At 32.3% G+C, this 19,176-nt stretch overlaps 4 protein-coding genes and 1 pseudogene across 4 annotated transcripts; 3 read left to right on the forward strand and 2 right to left on the reverse strand.

Moving 5' to 3' along the window:
* Positions 1–545: 545 nt before the first annotated feature.
* LOC128393500 (tubulin alpha chain) lies at positions 546–2,643 on the forward strand. The gene is made up of 2 exons (XM_053353684.1): positions 546–1,888; positions 2,012–2,643. Exons 1-2 carry the CDS (start codon positions 833–835, stop codon positions 2,309–2,311), a joined length of 1,356 nt encoding a protein of 451 aa, XP_053209659.1. The 5' UTR covers positions 546–832; the 3' UTR covers positions 2,312–2,643.
* Positions 2,644–3,943: 1,300 nt separating this feature from the next.
* On the reverse strand, positions 3,944–7,571 carry LOC128393499 (retinoblastoma-binding protein 5 homolog). The gene is made up of 4 exons (XM_053353683.1): positions 6,342–7,571; positions 5,560–5,819; positions 4,920–5,110; positions 3,944–4,459 (listed from the first exon to the last, which is right to left on the reverse strand). Exons 1-4 carry the CDS (start codon positions 7,275–7,277, stop codon positions 4,290–4,292), a joined length of 1,557 nt encoding a protein of 518 aa, XP_053209658.1. The 5' UTR covers positions 7,278–7,571; the 3' UTR covers positions 3,944–4,289.
* Positions 7,572–9,930: 2,359 nt separating this feature from the next.
* On the forward strand, positions 9,931–11,838 carry LOC128393117 (zinc finger HIT domain-containing protein 2-like). Its single transcript, XM_053353245.1, is given in 3 exon segments — positions 9,931–10,067; positions 10,327–11,233; positions 11,236–11,838. Coding segments are annotated over 2 exon segments (1,206 nt in total). The 5' UTR covers positions 9,931–10,067; positions 10,327–10,344; the 3' UTR covers positions 11,553–11,838.
* Positions 11,839–11,975: 137 nt separating this feature from the next.
* On the forward strand, positions 11,976–13,963 carry LOC128393118 (retinol dehydrogenase 7-like). The gene is made up of 3 exons (XM_053353246.1): positions 11,976–12,699; positions 12,764–12,976; positions 13,155–13,963. Exons 1-3 carry the CDS (start codon positions 12,480–12,482, stop codon positions 13,823–13,825), a joined length of 1,104 nt encoding a protein of 367 aa, XP_053209221.1. The 5' UTR covers positions 11,976–12,479; the 3' UTR covers positions 13,826–13,963.
* A 170-nt stretch (positions 13,964–14,133) lies between these two features.
* LOC128393116 (carboxypeptidase B-like) lies at positions 14,134–17,559 on the reverse strand (annotated as a pseudogene).
* Between the last annotated feature and the right edge of the window lie 1,617 nt (positions 17,560–19,176).

Below are 19,176 nucleotides of genomic sequence, written 5' to 3' on the forward strand. Positions count from 1 at the left end.
TCTTGATCCTCACTAGTTAATTCTGGTTAAGAGAAATGTAAGAGGAATTCGAAAGTAGCTCCATCTGTGGGTGGGAAAAGCTACTCCATTTGAGAAAATGGAGCCAATTGAATTGACCGCCGAAAGAGAAAATCGTTAATCAAAAAAAGCGCCAAAAGTCAAAGTTTCTCACAAATGGAATGACTCATAACCCCTTGGATCCCCTTTTCTAAATTACTTTTCATTGGTTAGTTGAAGTTCTTCTCTGATTGGTTGAACATTCTAAGCAACTAAAGGATTTTTTTTCTTCCTCTTTCTTTTTTCTCTTTCTTCCCTTTCTTTTCCCTCTTTTCTCGTTGCCGATCCTCTTTCTCTTTTTCTCTTTTTTCATCTCCCTCTTTCTCTCTCACGATTTATCTTCCAATTTTTGTTCTCTCTCTTTCTCTCTGTCTATTTGTTAACTCACTTCTTTTTTTCCCTCTTCCTCTTTCGTCCTCTGTCTTCGTCTCTTTCTCTCTTTCTTTCATCTCTCACTCTTTTCACATAATAATATATAAACTTGATACCATCTTGCTTTCAACCACACCCTACATGTCATCCATTTAATAAGTTACTGAGTTGAACAAAGTATTCATCCCAACGTCTTTTTTTCGTTTTTTGCTTTCCGTTTGTTCATCATCACTTTAACATTTACTTTCTGTCGTTATCTTTCTCTCTTTCTCTCTTTGTTTTTTATTAATTCTTTTTTCTCTCTTGTCTGTCATATTAAATCAGTTGAATTTTTTTTCATTCATCTTTCTAAATTTCGTTGACATTGTTATATTTCTTTGTTCATCTAATCAACTAAAAAAAAATGCGTGAATGTATCTCAATCCATGTTGGCCAAGCTGGTGTCCAAATGGGCAACGCTTGTTGGGAATTATATTGTTTGGAACATGGTATTCAACCTGATGGTCAAATGCCGAGTGACAAAACCATCGGTGGTGGTGATGATTCATTCAACACCTTCTTCTCCGAAACTGGATCTGGTAAACATGTACCCCGTGCTGTATACGTGGACTTAGAGCCAACTGTTGTTGATGAGGTTAGAACTGGTACTTACCGGCAATTATTCCACCCGGAACAATTGATTACTGGTAAAGAAGATGCTGCCAACAACTATGCTCGTGGTCATTATACTATTGGTAAAGAAATTGTTGATTTGGTGCTTGACCGAATTAGGAAACTTTCCGACCAGTGTACCGGTCTTCAAGGTTTCTTGATTTTCCACAGTTTTGGAGGTGGTACTGGTTCTGGTTTCACTTCACTTCTTATGGAAAGATTATCCGTTGATTATGGAAAAAAATCAAAATTGGAATTCGCCATTTACCCCGCCCCTCAAGTGTCTACTGCTGTTGTTGAACCTTACAACAGTATTTTAACAACTCATACAACCCTTGAGCACTCTGATTGTGCTTTCATGGTAGATAACGAGGCTATTTATGATATTTGCCGGCGAAATCTTGACATTGAACGGCCAACTTACACTAATCTCAATCGCCTTATTGGCCAAATTGTTTCATCCATCACCGCATCCCTCCGATTTGATGGTGCATTAAATGTTGATCTGACTGAATTTCAAACTAATCTTGTCCCCTATCCCCGAATCCATTTCCCCTTAGTTACTTATGCTCCTGTTATCTCTGCTGAAAAAGCTTACCATGAGCAATTGACTGTTTCTGAAATCACAAATGCTTGCTTCGAACCAGCTAATCAAATGGTTAAATGTGACCCTCGACATGGTAAATATATGGCTTGTTGTCTTCTTTACCGAGGAGACGTTGTTCCCAAAGATGTTAATGCTGCCATCGCTGCTATTAAGACAAAGAGGAGTATTCAATTCGTTGACTGGTGCCCAACAGGTTTTAAGGTGGGTCTGATTTTCTTTTTTCTTTGGTTCTTTTTTCAATTTTTCTTACCTTTTGAAGCACATTTTTTTTCAATTGTTAGTTGCCCTTAATTTGAATTAATCTTTTAATTTCAATTTTTTTAGGTTGGAATCAACTATCAACCTCCAACTGTTGTTCCTGGTGGTGATCTAGCTAAAGTTCAACGAGCAGTCTGTATGCTATCCAATACTACAGCTATTGCTGAGGCTTGGGCTCGACTTGATCACAAGTTTGACTTAATGTACGCCAAGAGAGCCTTCGTTCATTGGTACGTTGGTGAAGGTATGGAGGAGGGCGAATTCTCTGAAGCTCGAGAAGATCTTGCAGCTCTCGAAAAGGATTACGAAGAAGTGGGTCTCGATTCAAATGAGGCTGGTGATGATGAGGGAGGCGAAGAATTTTAAAATCTACAATCTAACTAACAATCTAAAAAAAATTTTATTGCTACTGCAACAACAACCAACCAAAAACAACGTTGTACTAAGAAAAAAAAAATTCACCTTCATCCCAAAATTTAACATCTAAAAAAAATAAAACAGAAACAAAATAAGATCTCTGAACACCATTAAAAAAACGAGCCATTCCCCCCACACACCACCACCACCACCACACACACTACATAACATACCAGTAAAAAAAAACATTGAAAAAATTGGTTGGGCCATTTGGTTTTAAAAATGAAAATGATTTGTATTCTCCAAATAAGTAAATAAAATGATAATGGTACGTAATAAAATCTAAATGTAGACCCACCTTTATTTAATCGATTGGTCGATTCCCTGCGCAATCACAATCATCTAAATGAAAATGATAATTTTCAATTGACCGAACACAATTAGAAAAACAATCAGTTGTCTCGAAATGGTATCGTCAAGATCATCAATCGGTAGAATAAAAATGTTCTCCAAAAAGAAAAAATTGTTTCTTTTTCTCTTTTTCTCTTTTTTCCATTGCCCTTTTACCCTTTCCACTGGAACATCAAGTGTCTCTCCTGTTTCTCTTGTTTGACAGTTGAGTTAATCACTTATCTTAATTTCTCATCAACGTTAATCAAAATAATCCAACGGTTTCCAATCATCGATTAGAATTTAATCTTCCAGTTATTTGAATTGAGTTAACTGAAATTTCTCCTCATGGTTCTCATTCAATCTCCCAATGAATCGACTTAACTGTTACCGATAAATCTCGTTAAATGCTTAATCATTGAAAAATCAATCAGAATACTGAATATCCCAAACGTTTCTTTTTCTTTGTTTCTCCTTCCATGTATTTGTTTCTTTCCGAATGTTGTCATTTTCATCCACAATTTACTTAATTGATTACAACCATCAACGCCTTTCTCTCTCTCTCTCTCTCTCTCTCTCTCTCTCTCTTCCTTTTCATCATGTTGCTCCTTGATTATTAACATTTGTGAGAATGTATATTTATCTGATTTGAATTAATAACTTGAACTACATGAGGTTATGCACCCATTTTCATTTCTCTTTTCTTTATCTCTTTTCTTCTGTTCTCCTTCAGCATTTTATCATCATCATCATCACCTTCTCTTCTCCTTCTCCTTCTCCTTCTCCTTCTCCTTCTCCCCACCTCCTCTCTCTCTCTCTCTCTTCTTATTCTCCTTTGAGAATTACCTTTGCTTTTGTTGAATTGTAGGTAAGTCTTGACGTTTTGTCGTTTCTTTCTTGCTCTTTCCAATTATTATGATTGTTATATAATCAAGAAAATATTTCTTGTTCTTTTCGTGATCAAAATGAATAATAACAAGAAAAGGTAATATTATCAACGATTTCAGGTTGAATGTAAATAAGATGATTGGTTAATTGATTTACATCATCACCTTGATTTTGTTGATTATTTTGTCTCATAATCTTGATTCAGTTGATTCTCAACTGTTGACTGGATTAGTTGATGATCTTCATTTTTAAATATGAATTTTGATAAATCGCTTGATAATGACAATAATTTATCTTCTTATCTCCCTTATTGATTTTAACTCTCATTCAATCGTCCATTCGTTGACATTAGTGGAGACAATGTTGTTGTTTTTTTCTGTTGATTGGAAAAATTATATTTATAAATATATTTGTATATTGGCAATGTACGTTAAATGTTGATGTTATATCATGAGAATCTCTGATGAAGTTGTACATAATGATTGTTTTTGTATATTATTTGTAAGGGTCTTTTAAGTTGATTTTGTTTTCTCCATATACTTGTTCAAGTTGTTGAGTGAGTGGATGATAAAGCTTGATAGTGATAGAATTTTCAAGAAGGCGATGCAAATAGTTATTCGTATTGTGTGTGTGTGTGTGGAAAAATGAAAGAGATAGAGGGAGAATAAGATGAATAAAGAAAGTGACAAAGACACAAAATGAATGACTTTCAATCTACTGCATATGTTGGGTCATAATGGCTTAACTTTTTTCGCTTTTTAACATTACTACTTCCCCCTTCACCAACACCCGATATATTACGTTTGGTAGAAAGCCTAGAGTTTCTATTCTTGAACCTTCCTTCACCTCCGATGGATCTATTCCCAAGCTTTGAGCCACCTAAATATGAGAAAAGAGGGAGAAAAGAAAAAGAGAAAAAAAAGATAGATGAGAAAAAGTCAAGTTATATAAGTTCAAGTTCAGGATAAGACTGAGGGCAAGGCGAAACAAAACAAGAAAATGATTTGGCTAAGTTAATGGTGATGTTAAGTTATGAAAGTTAGAGAAAGAGACAAGAGGCAGACTAGAGGGAGAGAGAGAGATAAGTCTAAAGAAAGGTTAAGAACATTACAAGTAAACATGGAAGACGAGCCAAGAAACGTTATTTTGAAAAGGACCATGAGGATAAAATGAGGAGATTGAAGGAAAAACAGACATGGTTTATAATAGGAAAAAAGATAAAAAGGAAGCGAGAGAGAGAGAGAAAGAAAAAGAGATACGAATGAATGGGAATAGAAGATGTCAGCAAATTGAAGGGAAGATAATTATATTTATATAAATATGAGAATTATAAATGTACCGTCTTTAGAATTGTCTTTCAGATCAATATCAACAACTTTTGCTTTGCGAGGTGATTTAGTTGGAATCGGCGATTCTGAAGCATCTGGTCCAAAATGATTGAAAGATGAATCTACGTTTTCTACTTCATCGAATTCAAGAGAAATGGGAAGATAGTAAAGTCCTTCTTGTTCTGCAGATTCATCTTCATCACTGAAAAAGGAAAGAAAATAAAGAAAATTAATGAACATCATTGATATTAATACATTTTGGAAAGATGATGTAAACAATTTTTGATTGCTGAGAAGTGAATATGATAGAAAGGGTGTGACATTTTCCCTGGACATTGGATCATATTAATAACTTATTTATTTTCTTACTCGTGGAAGATTTTATTGTAATTGTTGATCTTATTTTTCTATTGATTCTTTCATTCAGATGGATATTTTGCATTCATTTTATACCTGAAACTTTCTTAAGAGTTACACCCTTTATATTTTAAGGGAAGAGAGAAAGAAACATTAATAATAGTGGTAATCATGTAATGTTTATGATGATAATCATATGGACATGATTTAACCGTATAGAAAGAGAGAGAGAGAGAGGAAGAAGGTAATAAAAATCGATTAATGAAAAATATGAAGATAATGATGGATAATAACCTGCTTAATAGATGAGATGAAGGTTGAACTCCAGTCACGTCTACCTCTTCATCTTCATCGTCATTGTCTCCGGTGTTGCGAGCTGGTGACCGATCATCATCCTGAATATCAAATTCTGATTCTCTCTCTTCGTATTCAACGTTTTCATCCAACTCTTTGAAATCAGGAGCAAATGCTGACCAATTTTCTATTTGAGCTTGAGCCCAAACTGATACAACTCCACTTGATATACTGGCTATTATGGATCTCATTGGGTGCCACTGGAAACGAAATGGGAGGAAAGTAAAAAGAGAGAGAGAGAGTAAAAATTTAGACACACAAATTAGATCAGCAGACTTATTGATCGGTCTGAGAGAAGATAAAATGAAAAAGACAGAGTGAATCAAAAGAATGAAAGAGAAACTCAGAGATGATGCGATGAAATGAGAAAAAAGTAGGAGTCACATGCCTTTTGGTGAAAAAAAGACTCATTTCTCATTTCTTCTCTTTCTGATTGTTTATAAGTTCATCTGAGTTAATGTAAGTTAATAGAAATTGAGGAAAACAATTAAAGAGATTGAAAAGGTTGACAGTTCATTTACATTGAGATTTGATTAATATTCAATCGAGTTAAACAGTATTTAGATTTTTTCCCTGTTTCCAACATATCAGGTCAATACAATCAATAAAATCAAGAACGATTTCATTTGAAATGCGATTGATTTTATAACAATAATAGAACAGAGAAAATAAATAAAAGATGATGGAAACAAAAGGAAGAAAAATTATATTGATCAACTTACCACAACATCGACTAAAGTTTCACCCTTGGTACCTTGTAAAATTTTACTCAAACTTCCAGCAATACGATCATATATACAGAGTGTGTGTTGCCTCGCCGATCCAGCGCAAATGAAATCGGCATCTGATCCACCCGAGAAGCAACACTTTTTCCAGGTAGTTTTGTTTACTTGGTCTTGAATCCTCTGGACAGGCTCAGGTTCCCCGTTGAGTCCACAATTGAGAACTTCATTGGTTTCGTAAACACGAATCACTCTATCAGAAGCATTAACAAGAAAAGTATCTTTTCGCTTTGGCGCGAACTCAATCTGTTTGACAACGATATTTGATGTTGCTACACGGAAAGAGGCCACAATATCCAGTTTGTTACCTTCTTCTTCAACTTTAATGACGATAATTTTACCCTTTGCATTACCACTGTAAATGTATTGGCCACGACGGTCAAAAGAAGCCGTTATATTGAGATCAGCGTCTTCATCCATTGGAAGAATAACATGAGTTTTCTCTGGTGGATTAGTATCCACGGGACGGAATAGGAGAACAGCTTGATGACGATTAGGACAGCAAAGGATCATTCGATCATTACGAGGATTAAATTGAACTTTTAATATTGGACATGGGAATCGCCAACGGTTAACATTCTCACCACTTGCAACATCCCAAATGCTGACATTGTTGTCAGTGCCCGCTGAGACTAGGTATTTACCACTACGAGACCAGGATAAGGATGAGACCGGGTGAACGTGAGCAGATATTATTTTACATATACCACGAGTCAGAAAATCCCAGATAACAATTCTACCATCATTACAACCAACTGCAAAAAGAGTACCACGACGATTAAAGACACAGGTAGTCGCTAATGAGCCACTGTCAAGATGCCCATCAAACTCCTCCGGATAGTTTTGACCAAACTGATGGAGGAGTTCAAAGTTCATTATTGTTTATCAGAGACAAAAAAAATAAAAGGAAATAAAGAAAGAGAGAAAGAGAAAAAAGAAAGAGAAACCCCAGAGATAATCACAGAACAGGAAAACAACGGAGGAAAATCCAGCTTTACGAAACGCAATGTGGTCACTGCAATCGTGGAAAGAAACGCAACTCAACTAGAAGCATTAAAAAGATCAATATAACAATAAAAACTAATTTTAAACATAATAATTAATCGCAGAGAATAAAAAAAAAACAGAGGAAAAAAATTTAGAAAATAAAAACATTACATTTTCCATCAAGAGAAATCCATTCTTATCAAAAGAAATTAATGTTCTTTGGGCGCCAACTTTGAATTCGCAAAAAAAGAAATTAATTTTTTCTAATCGTCGCTAATTAAACTTTCTTTGATTATCGAAAATGAATTATTTTCTGATTAAAATTCAGCTTGAATGGAAATTCGTATAATCTCTAATTCTTTCGATCCAAATTATTCAGAACTTGGCTTGATATGATTTGATGTTTATGTTAATTATTCTGATTGGTGGAAAATTGTGAACAATTAAAGAACCGAATCAAATATTTTCTGATTTAATTATTAATATAATCAAGGAAAACAAGAATAATCTATTCTTAATTTGGTACAATCAAGACGATTGGGTGTGTATGTCTGTTTGTTTGTTATTAAATATTAATTGTTGAAACAAATTACGATTCAGTTTCTGTTGACATTTAATTGTAATGAAACAATTTTATTTGATCTGATAATCATAATAGTAATATAATAATAATGATATAAAATTTAACTTTCCATCAAAAATGATTGTGTAAATGATGATTAACATGATTGTGATAGAAGCAATTTAATCGTAACAATTTATTAATACCAAAGGATTATTTGATCATCAAGATTTGGAGAAACTAAAATTGTATCAAGTTAATCAGTTATCAATAGAAACCACTTTTTATGAGTATGTCACGTTAGTTAATTGCGTGTTTTGATTAGCAATTAAGCTACCGTGAAGGAATTACGACTAATAACAATAAAGAGATCTATTTATGTATATGAATGATTAATTTGAATGGATAATTTTAACTGGAAAAAATAGATCATTTTTATGTCTAATTGTTATGATTGATCAACAAACCTAAATGGTTGATAATCAGTAACCATTTGATTGATAAATATACTTCAATGGTTGATGTTGTATCCTTGATTGTTAAAATCTAAGTCTGACCCATTGAGAATAATTGATTAATCGTTGATGAAAATCATCTCATTCACTTTGGTGATAGTTAATTGTTGGTTCCTTTGAACGTTAATGTGAGATACACATTGGGAATACCTTTTGATTTTGTTTCTTCATCTTCTAGTTGATTAATTGGAGAGATGATTAGTTGATTTGTAGATTGGAGAGAGAGTGAGAGTGAGTGAGTGAGTGTTAATTCTGATGGTGGGTGGAAATTGAAAGGATCCCGAATATTCATTGAGACAATTTAATTCCATGTCCTTGTTGTAATATTTGGTTTGTTTCCAATTTTTGTTTGTGGGATTTTAATTGTGATTATATTTGGTTTACAATGAGATCTTTGGGCGAGAAAGAAAGAGAAAAGAAAGAGAAAAACTAAAAAAGGTAAATTGTTATTATCGATTTTACTACTGTTACCATGTAACTGATTTAATTCCTATGGTTTTCTCTCAGTTTTATCTGATTGTTGTTCGTGGGTTAGGAATCATTTTCCTCTTCCAAATGAGAAAATGAACAAAAAAATTATTCTGTGGGCTATAGATTAATCATTAGTCAGCTTTATAAACAATTAAAGTCCACATCATAACCATTGTAAGGTCTACAATTAAACTACCATATCACCTTGAATTGAATTACCTAATAGGAAACATGATTGAAATGGTTAAAAGTTAACCCAAAGTCTATTAGATAACCAAGAGCAACCAGGTAACAATATCAATTGGAAATGATCACAAAGAGAAACAGGTAAACACGCAACTCGATTTCAATTTAATTGTTGAGCAGGAAAATCAGATGAATTTGTTATTAGATGGAGAAAATTTAATTCAATTGAAATTGGCAAACTTTTAATCAATTCCGATGGAATAATCAAAATTGATTCACTAATCTTTAAACAATCGTAATTAGTGATAAGTTACCCACCAATGTTTCCATGTAATAGTCTAGGGAATTGATTTCAAGGTTCAATAGTTGATTGATTTAGAGAAAAATCAATATTAACAATTATAATTTCACCTTGATTGTTATAATTTAGATCTTCTAATTAAAGGTAAGTGGTGAATTTGGATTCACGATTAAAGTTTAACATGGATTTTACAATACATTCACATTTCGATTATTAACATTTTATCAATAGTTGAACTTTCCATTTCTATCTAATTGTTAATTGTTGGAAAGATTAAGTGATTAACCGAAACTTAACTTTAACTTTTAAGTTTTAATCGTAACAATTTCGAGGATAATATTTGTTTGGGATTTTACTTTGTTTCAACCAACGATTGAATGGCTTCCAAATAATCAACAAGTTCATTTGGAATTATTAATTACCGATAAATTGTCGAGAAATTTAATTCGATCAGGAAACAATTAGGAAAATGAGAAAAGTTAAATTGAATTAAAATTCTTTTGGCGCTCAAACCGGTTAATCATCTGTTCTTGGATTTAAATTATTTTTCTTGAAATTGGAAATGTTGATTTAATTTTTTTTCCGCAATTTATTCAATTGTTATTCTAATTTTATTATTCTGGTGAAATTTCATCTAATTAAAGGTAAGAAATTGTTAAACTAATTTCCTTTTACTATTTACGTTAGTTTGTATTCTGTTTCTTTGCTTTGTTGTTTATTCACCTTTTCTTGGTTAATTTGTTTTCCATTCAATTTTCCAATTTCCAAACAATCTTGAGATAATTTATTTGATAATTTTATGCTATTGAAATGTTATTGTTATCAAATTATTGAAATTATGGTTTCAATTTGTATTCTAAATCTATTAGATTAATAATGATTCCCTTTCTTTGTTATTTTTAGATTTTCAGAGGCTCAATTATGGTTCGTCAATGTAATTTCTGTTGCAACCCTGATGCTGGTTATGTTTGTCCGAAATGTGGTCTTGTTTATTGTTCACTAAATTGTTACCGTCATCGTGATCATCTAGAGTGTTCAGAAAATTTCTATAAAGATTTGGTTCTTCAAGAATTGGCCTCGGATAATGAAGCAAATAAAAGGATGAAAGAAGCAACATTAAAGCTCTTGGAAAAGATGAGGTTGAATGAAGAACCTGAGCAAATTTATAATCAACTGTTATCCGATTCAAAGAATAGTCAATCAACTAGATCATCTTCAGCTTTGATTTCTCCGATTACTGATGAATATGGACTACCTATTGAGGAACGAGCTAAATTTGATAAATTGGTCCAAAGTGGAGGAATCTTCAATCTACTTCCAGCTCATTTTTGGGATCCTTGGTACATTCAATTTTCTCAAAGTTTAATTCTCAAAGATCAATCATCAAATTCGGGGTCTGATGATTTAAAATCAAACATTAATGATCCGCAAAATGATGAAGATCAGTCAGATGATTATGAAGATATTGATGAGGATGAGGAAGATAATGATATTCCAAGTTATCCAACCAATTTACCAAAACTCGGTGATATAATTAACAAAGAACCCTCGCCATTAATTAAATGTTCATTAGTCCAGACAATCTTTGCCTACGCTACTATTTGTCGCTATTTCGTTGGTAGTCATCATTCCTATCCTGTTGAGCCTTATGATTTACTGATGAAATTATCTTCCCTTAATTCATCTAGAGTATCATTTCCGGAAACTGGACAATGTTTACAATTTGCAAGCCGATATTTGATTGAACACAACAAGATGCCTTTACTTTTCATTGAGAAACTTTATTTTGACACAAGTTTGATCATGAAACAAGGAATCGATTGGTACTTAGATGTCTGGTTGATATTATCCAACTTTGTAAAGGAGCAAAGAAAAGACAAAAGGATAAATCTGACGAAATCAACAAGATTATCAAAAAGATGAAATTTTATATGAGCTGGTGCCTCGAAAAGGAGAAACTTTATCAAGCCGAGTTGACGTGTATTCAATTTGAGGCCCTGTCGTTCAAACAATTGGTTGTTCAGAACTGCGAGATTAATTCAGCCGAACAACAATCATCATCTGGAGAAGCAAATAAAAGCGACCGTAAGCTTATTCAAATCATCGATTCGTCGGATGATATTGGTTAAATCGCTTTTCTACTCCCAAAATGAGCTGATAATTATTCATAAAGCTCACACTCGATTGGCTTAACGTCACCATAATATTTGCAAACTCTTTTAAAACCTGAAGGTCAAACACTTAAATAACAACTTTAACTACTTCAACAATCAATACTTGATTCTTATTGTTTACCTTTTCAACATTCACATCAAACAAAACATCAACAACAATCAATGAAGATCAATTGAAAAATGGAAACCAGTCATTTCGGATGAAACATCAACTTAATTAAATTTAATTCTTCTCTCTCTCTCTCTCTTTTTCACACTCACACATACACAATTATCCCCAATCATGGGGAAAATCATGGTTCATCTGTCAATTAATAAGGTTAACTAACAGTAACAACAATTGAGTGAAAAGATTTTCTCAAAACAATCGGAACAACAACGAAATCAAGAAATGGACCGTTGACCTTAGAAAGAGAGACAACAAAACAACAACCGGCCAACAGGTTAAAAAGATGATTGAAACTAAACTGACCATTAATCAGGTCAGAGAGAAAAGTTATTTTCTTGGACACCGATTAACTTGATATTCATAAATAAGTAAAAGAGAAGCAGTTAAATGTAACTTATATTATTTACGCTGCGAGCAAAGCTCATTTATATTGGAGAAAGAAAAAGAAATCAACCAACTTAAACGTATTATTTTTATTTTAGCCTGATTTCATCTTCATCTTTCTCACTCTTCTATTTATCTTCATTTGTTGACGAACTTTCATCCTCATCTTTTTCTGTTTGTTTCGTTTACAGTGAAAATTTGAAGGTTTAATTCATTCAAAATGATCCTTTGGAATCAATGATTTTTAACTTTGTTATTTATAGAAACACATGAGAGATTTGTTGAAATTTCCATTGATTATATTGTGAATTTTCATCATTATTGACAAGATGTCTCAACAAAGTGCTTCATTCAAACAAATTGTTGTTTGTTTAATTATTTTCTTTGGGTTCCATTGGTTTGCTCGTAATGGTTACGATACTTTTGCTCATACGATTGCTCACTTGGGATTTTTCCTACTTGCCCTTTACCTTTCATGGCAAATGTCAAAGATTGTCACACTCACTGAGACTAAAGTTGATTCCAACGATAAAGCTGTTCTAATCACAGGTAAGCTATACCATCAATTAACTAAGATAACTGATCAACTCATTTCTATTTGATTATCAATCAGGTTGTGATTCTGGATTCGGTAATGTGTTGGCCAAACAATTATCTAAACTTGGATACCAAGTTTTTGCCGGCGTTTTATTTCCCGATCGTGAAGGAGCTCAAAGTTTAACTAAATGTGGGACTAATCTTCATATTGTTAAAATGGATGTTCGAGAAAACGACGAGATTCAAGTGGCTCGTGAATTCGTCGAAGAAAATCTGGAACCAGGTCGAAGTATGAAAATCGTTCCATTTATTTTCAATTGAATTTGTGCTAAGCTCATCTAATAATACATCAACTAAACAAGTGAAACAAGTGGAACAATCGGAAAGCAATTAACGTTGTTGCTATTTGACTGTTATCATTTATTAGCGAAATTTTAATTTTATCTTTCTGTTCCTCTCACAATCAGAGCTATGGGCGATCGTTAATAATGCTGGAATTGGTGGTTTCTGTCCAGTTGAATGGGGACCCGATAGTTTGAAGGAAAATTATCTCGATTTATTTGATGTCAACACTTTTGGTGCTGTTCGAGTTTCTCGAACCTTTTTACCTTTACTTCGAAGGACAAACAATTCTCGTATTGTGATTATCACTTCTACTGCAAGTCGAACAACTTTTCCCGGTATTACAGCCTATTCGATGAGTAAACATGCAGTCCGCTCATTCGGTGATGGCCTTCGTCGTGAGGTAGCCCGTTACGGTATAAATGTATCCATAATTGAACCCGCCATGTATTCAACATCAATAAACGATACTCAGTTTATAATCAATTCTGCCCGAACCAATTGGACCAAAACACGGGCTGAACTGAAAGAAGAGCTTGGTCAAGAAGAGTTCAAACGTTTCGACCATTGTATTAGATATCTCAATTACATGAAACGAACGGACATTCAAGAAGTGATCGATGCCCTTTTGTCAAGTGTCATCTCGAAAAGTCCTCGACTCTATTACAAAGTCAGTGGCTACAAGGATAAAATTTACCTTTACTTATTTTCACTTTTACCTGTTGAAATTCAAGACATTTACTGTGAAAAGGTTTATTTCAATTCAATAATCAAATTGATTCAAAATCAATCATAAAAAGACCAAAGTTTCAATCAAATAATATATCTCATTATTATCAGTTCACTAAATTTGCTGCTATTTACTGATTACTCTTGTGTACATTAAATCAAAAATTGGAGCAATTAAATTAATTGCACTAAAACTTGTTGTGTACTTATTGTTATCCTGTTCAATCATAACCTTCAAATAAATTGTTATAAGACATTTGATTACTAATTTTTTTCTTCTAATTGTAACAAATTCAATTGTTAGGACCAAGTTGACTTTTACATTTAAGATCAATCACTCAACTATTCAGTCAAATTTTCAGTCATAAATTACAATTAATTGTTAAATACTTTATTTCGTCCTTTATACAGATATAAATACTGTACAAAATTTTATATTTAAAAAAATATTCGTAAAAAAGATGATTATTTGTCTGATAATCAGTTGATTTCAATTGATGAAGGTGAACTGTTGATGATCGTGTTGATTTAATGGATTGAATTTTGGAGATTGTTAGTTAATTAGGATCTAATTCGGACTGAAAGCACTTTAAAATTGCGGCTTTGATTCCTTCCCATGTTTCGGTGGCCGTTGGGATAATTTGATCAGCCGGTAGTAAGAATCCATAGACTCCCTTGTCTCTTAATTCAACTAAGTAACTGTGAGTTATTCCCGCTCTATCGTACATCCAGTCCATTGAGAAACCCGATCCGACATAAAGAGAGGTTGACAAAGGTCCGATTGTATATTGAGCACCATGGGTCTTGTAAACAGCGTCTTGAATGGCCTTAAGGACTTCCATGTGTTCCCGATGATGAGGTGTTTGAACGGTATCGTAGGCATACGGACAAGCCCAAAGTTGACTGAATGAGTGAATACTAATGGCAAGTTTAATGTTTTTCCTCATTGTCCAAATCAAATGTCCAACTGCTCGTGTTTCCGGTTCCGAGAAAGGAGATGGACCTTGATAAAGTTGAGAGCAAACATCATCAGAAGAACCTTGACCATCAAATGAGGCATCGAAGTTACGATTAAGATCAACACCATTACATTCCTCTTCGGAAGCTCGAGGTGAAGATAATAATGATGCCGATGTTGATGGTTTTCGAGAGGAAACCGGATTACTGAGTCTACGATTTTCCTCCAAAGTCGATCGATTGTCCAAGAATACTCATAACCATCCGGATTAAATACTGGAACAATTAAGAAGTTAACTTTAGCCTTAGTTACCAAAGCTTGTTCGATAATGTAGATAATTGTTGCTGGACTGATCCATTCTCTCGCGTGAATAGTTGCATCAATCCAAACCAATCGAGGATCTTGTGAATTACCTCGAATCTCAATCGCTTTGATTTTCCGACCTTCATGAGTTTCCCCGATGTCGAACACTCGAACTGGTGCAATATTCACAAGCTCATCGAGATAACGATAAATCTCATCTAATGGTTGGTACATATCGAGACGAAAATCACGAACTAGTGCCGATTCTACACGTTTACTTGTTGATCGCGCCGATCGGACGATTGGTGCAAATCCTCTTGTGATCCATTCCTGAAGGTCATCAGATAAAATTGAATAATCGGTTGACCTTTTGCTCAAATGATGACGATGACCAGGACCCACTCTTAAAACACTGAGTTTACCCTTGACAGGATCATCGATAGTCCATAACTCCTCAAGCTAATCAGAAAATTCAAACAATTAGAATTGATTAGATTTTCATTGATTAGTTTTGATACTTTCTTTTTATTCAATTGCAACTTAATGATAAAAGATGAACAATTTTTCACCGGGTTTTGATTTCTCATCGTTAACACTATTATTTGATTGTCATCTACTTATCAAATGTTCATCATTCTCAATCTACTTATTAATAGTAATTATAATTGTTTGAACAAGTTACAATTTCATGGCCAATTAACTATCAACACCGGTCACACCCTGTCAATGATAAACCTGTTATCACACCCTCATAACTAATCACCGTTATTGCTGATTTTTGTCACTAATTTTTAGAAATCAAGATCAACAATTAATCATAATTGCGATCAAAATCAATAATATTCAAACAAATTCAATGTAAAATTATTCAACAGTTGTCGCAAATTAATGGTAATTAAACTAATCAAGGGCAAAACTTTAAGAAAAGAGTAAGTTAATTGTTAATTTCTTCAATTTTGGTTGCAAATCAAATATCAAATATACTAATTAGTACAATTGGTTAATTGTGGAAACTTAAATCTTACCTCATTATCCGGATTCTTACTTGGCAGATGATTAGATGTTGATCCGTTATAAAAGGGGAATAGTTTATCAACTTCATTTGATAATAATTTAACAATTGTATGTCTTTAGAAGGGAAAGAAAAGATTAATGATTAATTGGAAATTTAAAGTTACAATTAGTTAATTGAGAAATCAAATGTTAACCCAAAAAAAGGAAAGTAAAAGTTGTCGATATAAAAAACTAGTCCGTTGACAAGATTGTCCGATTAACTGATTTACCTTCACAATTGTAACAAATACTTTAATTAACAACTGATTGTTTTTCCAACAACAACAACTGATATTAATAGTAACCCAACAACATTAACTAATCACTATTAGAGAAAATAACAATTAGATAACAACAATAACATGAAAATAATTGAAAGAAAATGAATAATAACTCACCCAGAATAATTTCTTGGAACTGAAATTGATCTTGACAATGAAATCGGCGTTTCTAAGGACGATGAAAAATGAATTAAATTGTTGATTGTTAAACTAATCAATAGAATAGTGAAAAAATGTTGATAATCCATATTAACGTGTATTAAAAAAAAAGTTGATTAAGCGAGATTTTTATAATTGTAAGTGATTATAATCAACGACTAGGATTGTTGTGATTGTCAAAATTGGGACAAAACAAAGACAATAACTTAGATGAAAATGAAAACATTAAACGTCAAGTGTTTACATTGATAAATCACAATTGGGATAAGATGTTAATCCAATTAATACAAATGATGAAGAAATTGTTGATAGTTAAACATGTTGACATATCAAGTGATTTAAAAGTTAATTAAAATTTTCAACAGAATGACAATCAAACTGATAAGATGAAGGAAAAGGTGAAAATGTTTAACAATTGAAATTTGTTGTTTTCCAATAAACAAAATGCAAAACGATAACAACACAACAGTAAATCAACAATACGAAGTAGAAATGATGAATAACGGTACTTTACAGGTAAGGTGTTTGTCGAAGAAGAAGAAAAAAAGATGAAGAACAGACGAAGAGGAAGAGAGAAAAGAAAAAAAGATGAAGAGAAAGAGAATGAGGGGTAAACAAGAAGAAAGAAAGGTAAGTTAATGAAGATGAAGATGAAGATAAAGTTGAGAGAGAAAATGAGAGAGAAAATGATGATGAGGAGGAGGAAAATAACAGCAGAAATCGAGAGTATGTTGTGTGTCCAGAAGGAATTTAGTCTGATGATGTTAGTATATTGATGGGGATGAGGTTGATTTTGATGGAAATGATTGTGATGATGGTAAAGAAAATATGAAATAATGAAGATAAGGAAGATAAACTGAGAGAGAAGGAAGAAGAATAATAAGAAATGATGATGGAAAACAGGAAGATAAATGAGTGAATGTTAAGATTTTTCAGTTTACAATGTTAAAAGTTAATAATACACAAAAGATTAACAGGTTAACATAGTTGATTGTAGTAATCGAGTAACAATTAAGAAACAATAAAGGCTCACATTTGATTATCATTAAAATAAGGAAGGGCGAGATTATTTTCTTCAGCGATTTGATTACAATTTAAATGCTTAATTTGATTGGAGTAAGTGGAAAGTTTATCGAGAAAGTAAAGGAAAAAATTAACAATTAAATTAAAGAAAGTAAATTATTTCGGTTAATTGTTATTCCAACTCGAAAACTTTGTTTACCTTTTTTTGTTTTGCTTGATTTTCTCTGTGATTATGACAATCGATGTAATCAGAAAACGATAATTGTTATTGTTTATTAAGTGGTTACTTTTTGGTTAAATTGTTTCACGATTAATGGGAAGGAATTAACGTTCAATTGATTGAACTTTTTTATGGCTGGTTAATTGTTAAAGCAAAGGAACCATGTTAATTTATAGTAGGTTAGTTAATTGTTATTTTCTTTTTTTCCAATTGTAAATCATGAGAATCAAATTTCCGTTTTTACCCAAATTTTTACCTTCTCGTTGCATATTCAATATTATAACCTTATAATTATCAGTATTAATTGTTAATCAACATCATCAGACACTAATTATTTTATTCTAATTCCTGTATAATTGGATTATTGGCCTAATTTTAATCTCTCTTTTAATTAGCTCTATTGTTGGATTGGCATTTCTTCATTGATTATCTCATTTATTTGATTCTCTATTTCCTTTAGCATAACTCAACCTACTGGTCATCTTTTCATCTCTATCAGGAGTGGACATTACGATGAAAATTTGATTTACCTTAATCACGATAAAAGCTCAACAAGTATTGATGAATGTGCTTCTTTTTGTTATTTTTACTTTTGATTAACTGTTAATCATGTTAATTCATGTTCATATTATCATCAACAGCTCATAATCATAATCATATATTATCAACATTATTTTTAAATCACCATGAAAGAGGCTTAATCAATTAATCAGAACTTTGCTGCGAGTGATAACAAGTCGTATATTAAATTGATTTAATTGATTAACTTGATTATAATCAACTTAACAACAAATCTATAGATTTGTTTGTAAATCATGATAATACTAATTGTCATTTAGATTGAATCATGATTGTGTGTGTAAATTTTACGATTCAATTGATTTCCTCAAATGAAATTTGAATTTAATTTGCAATCTTATAATCAAATGAATTGGATACAATTTAAAGTATCAAACAAAAAAATGATTAGGATAACAATCAATGTAAACATCAATTGTTAGTTGATTAAAATTGTTAATATTCATCTCTGACTTGATTGTTAATCCTTGAAGGCAGAACTGTTTTTTTTTCTCAATCAAATCAAATCGTTTTAATCAGATTCAGACTAATTATCTTTTATCCAACATCCCATAATAACTAAATGTTATCAATTAACTTGGCAAACTAATTAACACTTTCTCGTATTTAATTGTATTTGGATAAATTTGATTCTCAATTGTTGGTTGATTGATCTAAATAAAAAACTATTAACTTATTAAACACTTTTGGTGGATTTTTTTTACCTCAATTACAATTCAATCAAATTATAAATAGTAAGTTAAACAACAACATTCACACTTGGAGTAAATAAACTGTTAATTGTAGTTAATCAGAAACATCTAATCATCAAATTAACAATCAAATAAACAAATACAATCATG

This window comes from Panonychus citri, unplaced genomic scaffold (genome assembly GCF_014898815.1).
Source record: "Panonychus citri isolate SS breed McGregor unplaced genomic scaffold, ASM1489881v1 Contig00138, whole genome shotgun sequence".
Classification (NCBI taxonomy): domain Eukaryota; kingdom Metazoa; phylum Arthropoda; class Arachnida; order Trombidiformes; family Tetranychidae; genus Panonychus; species Panonychus citri.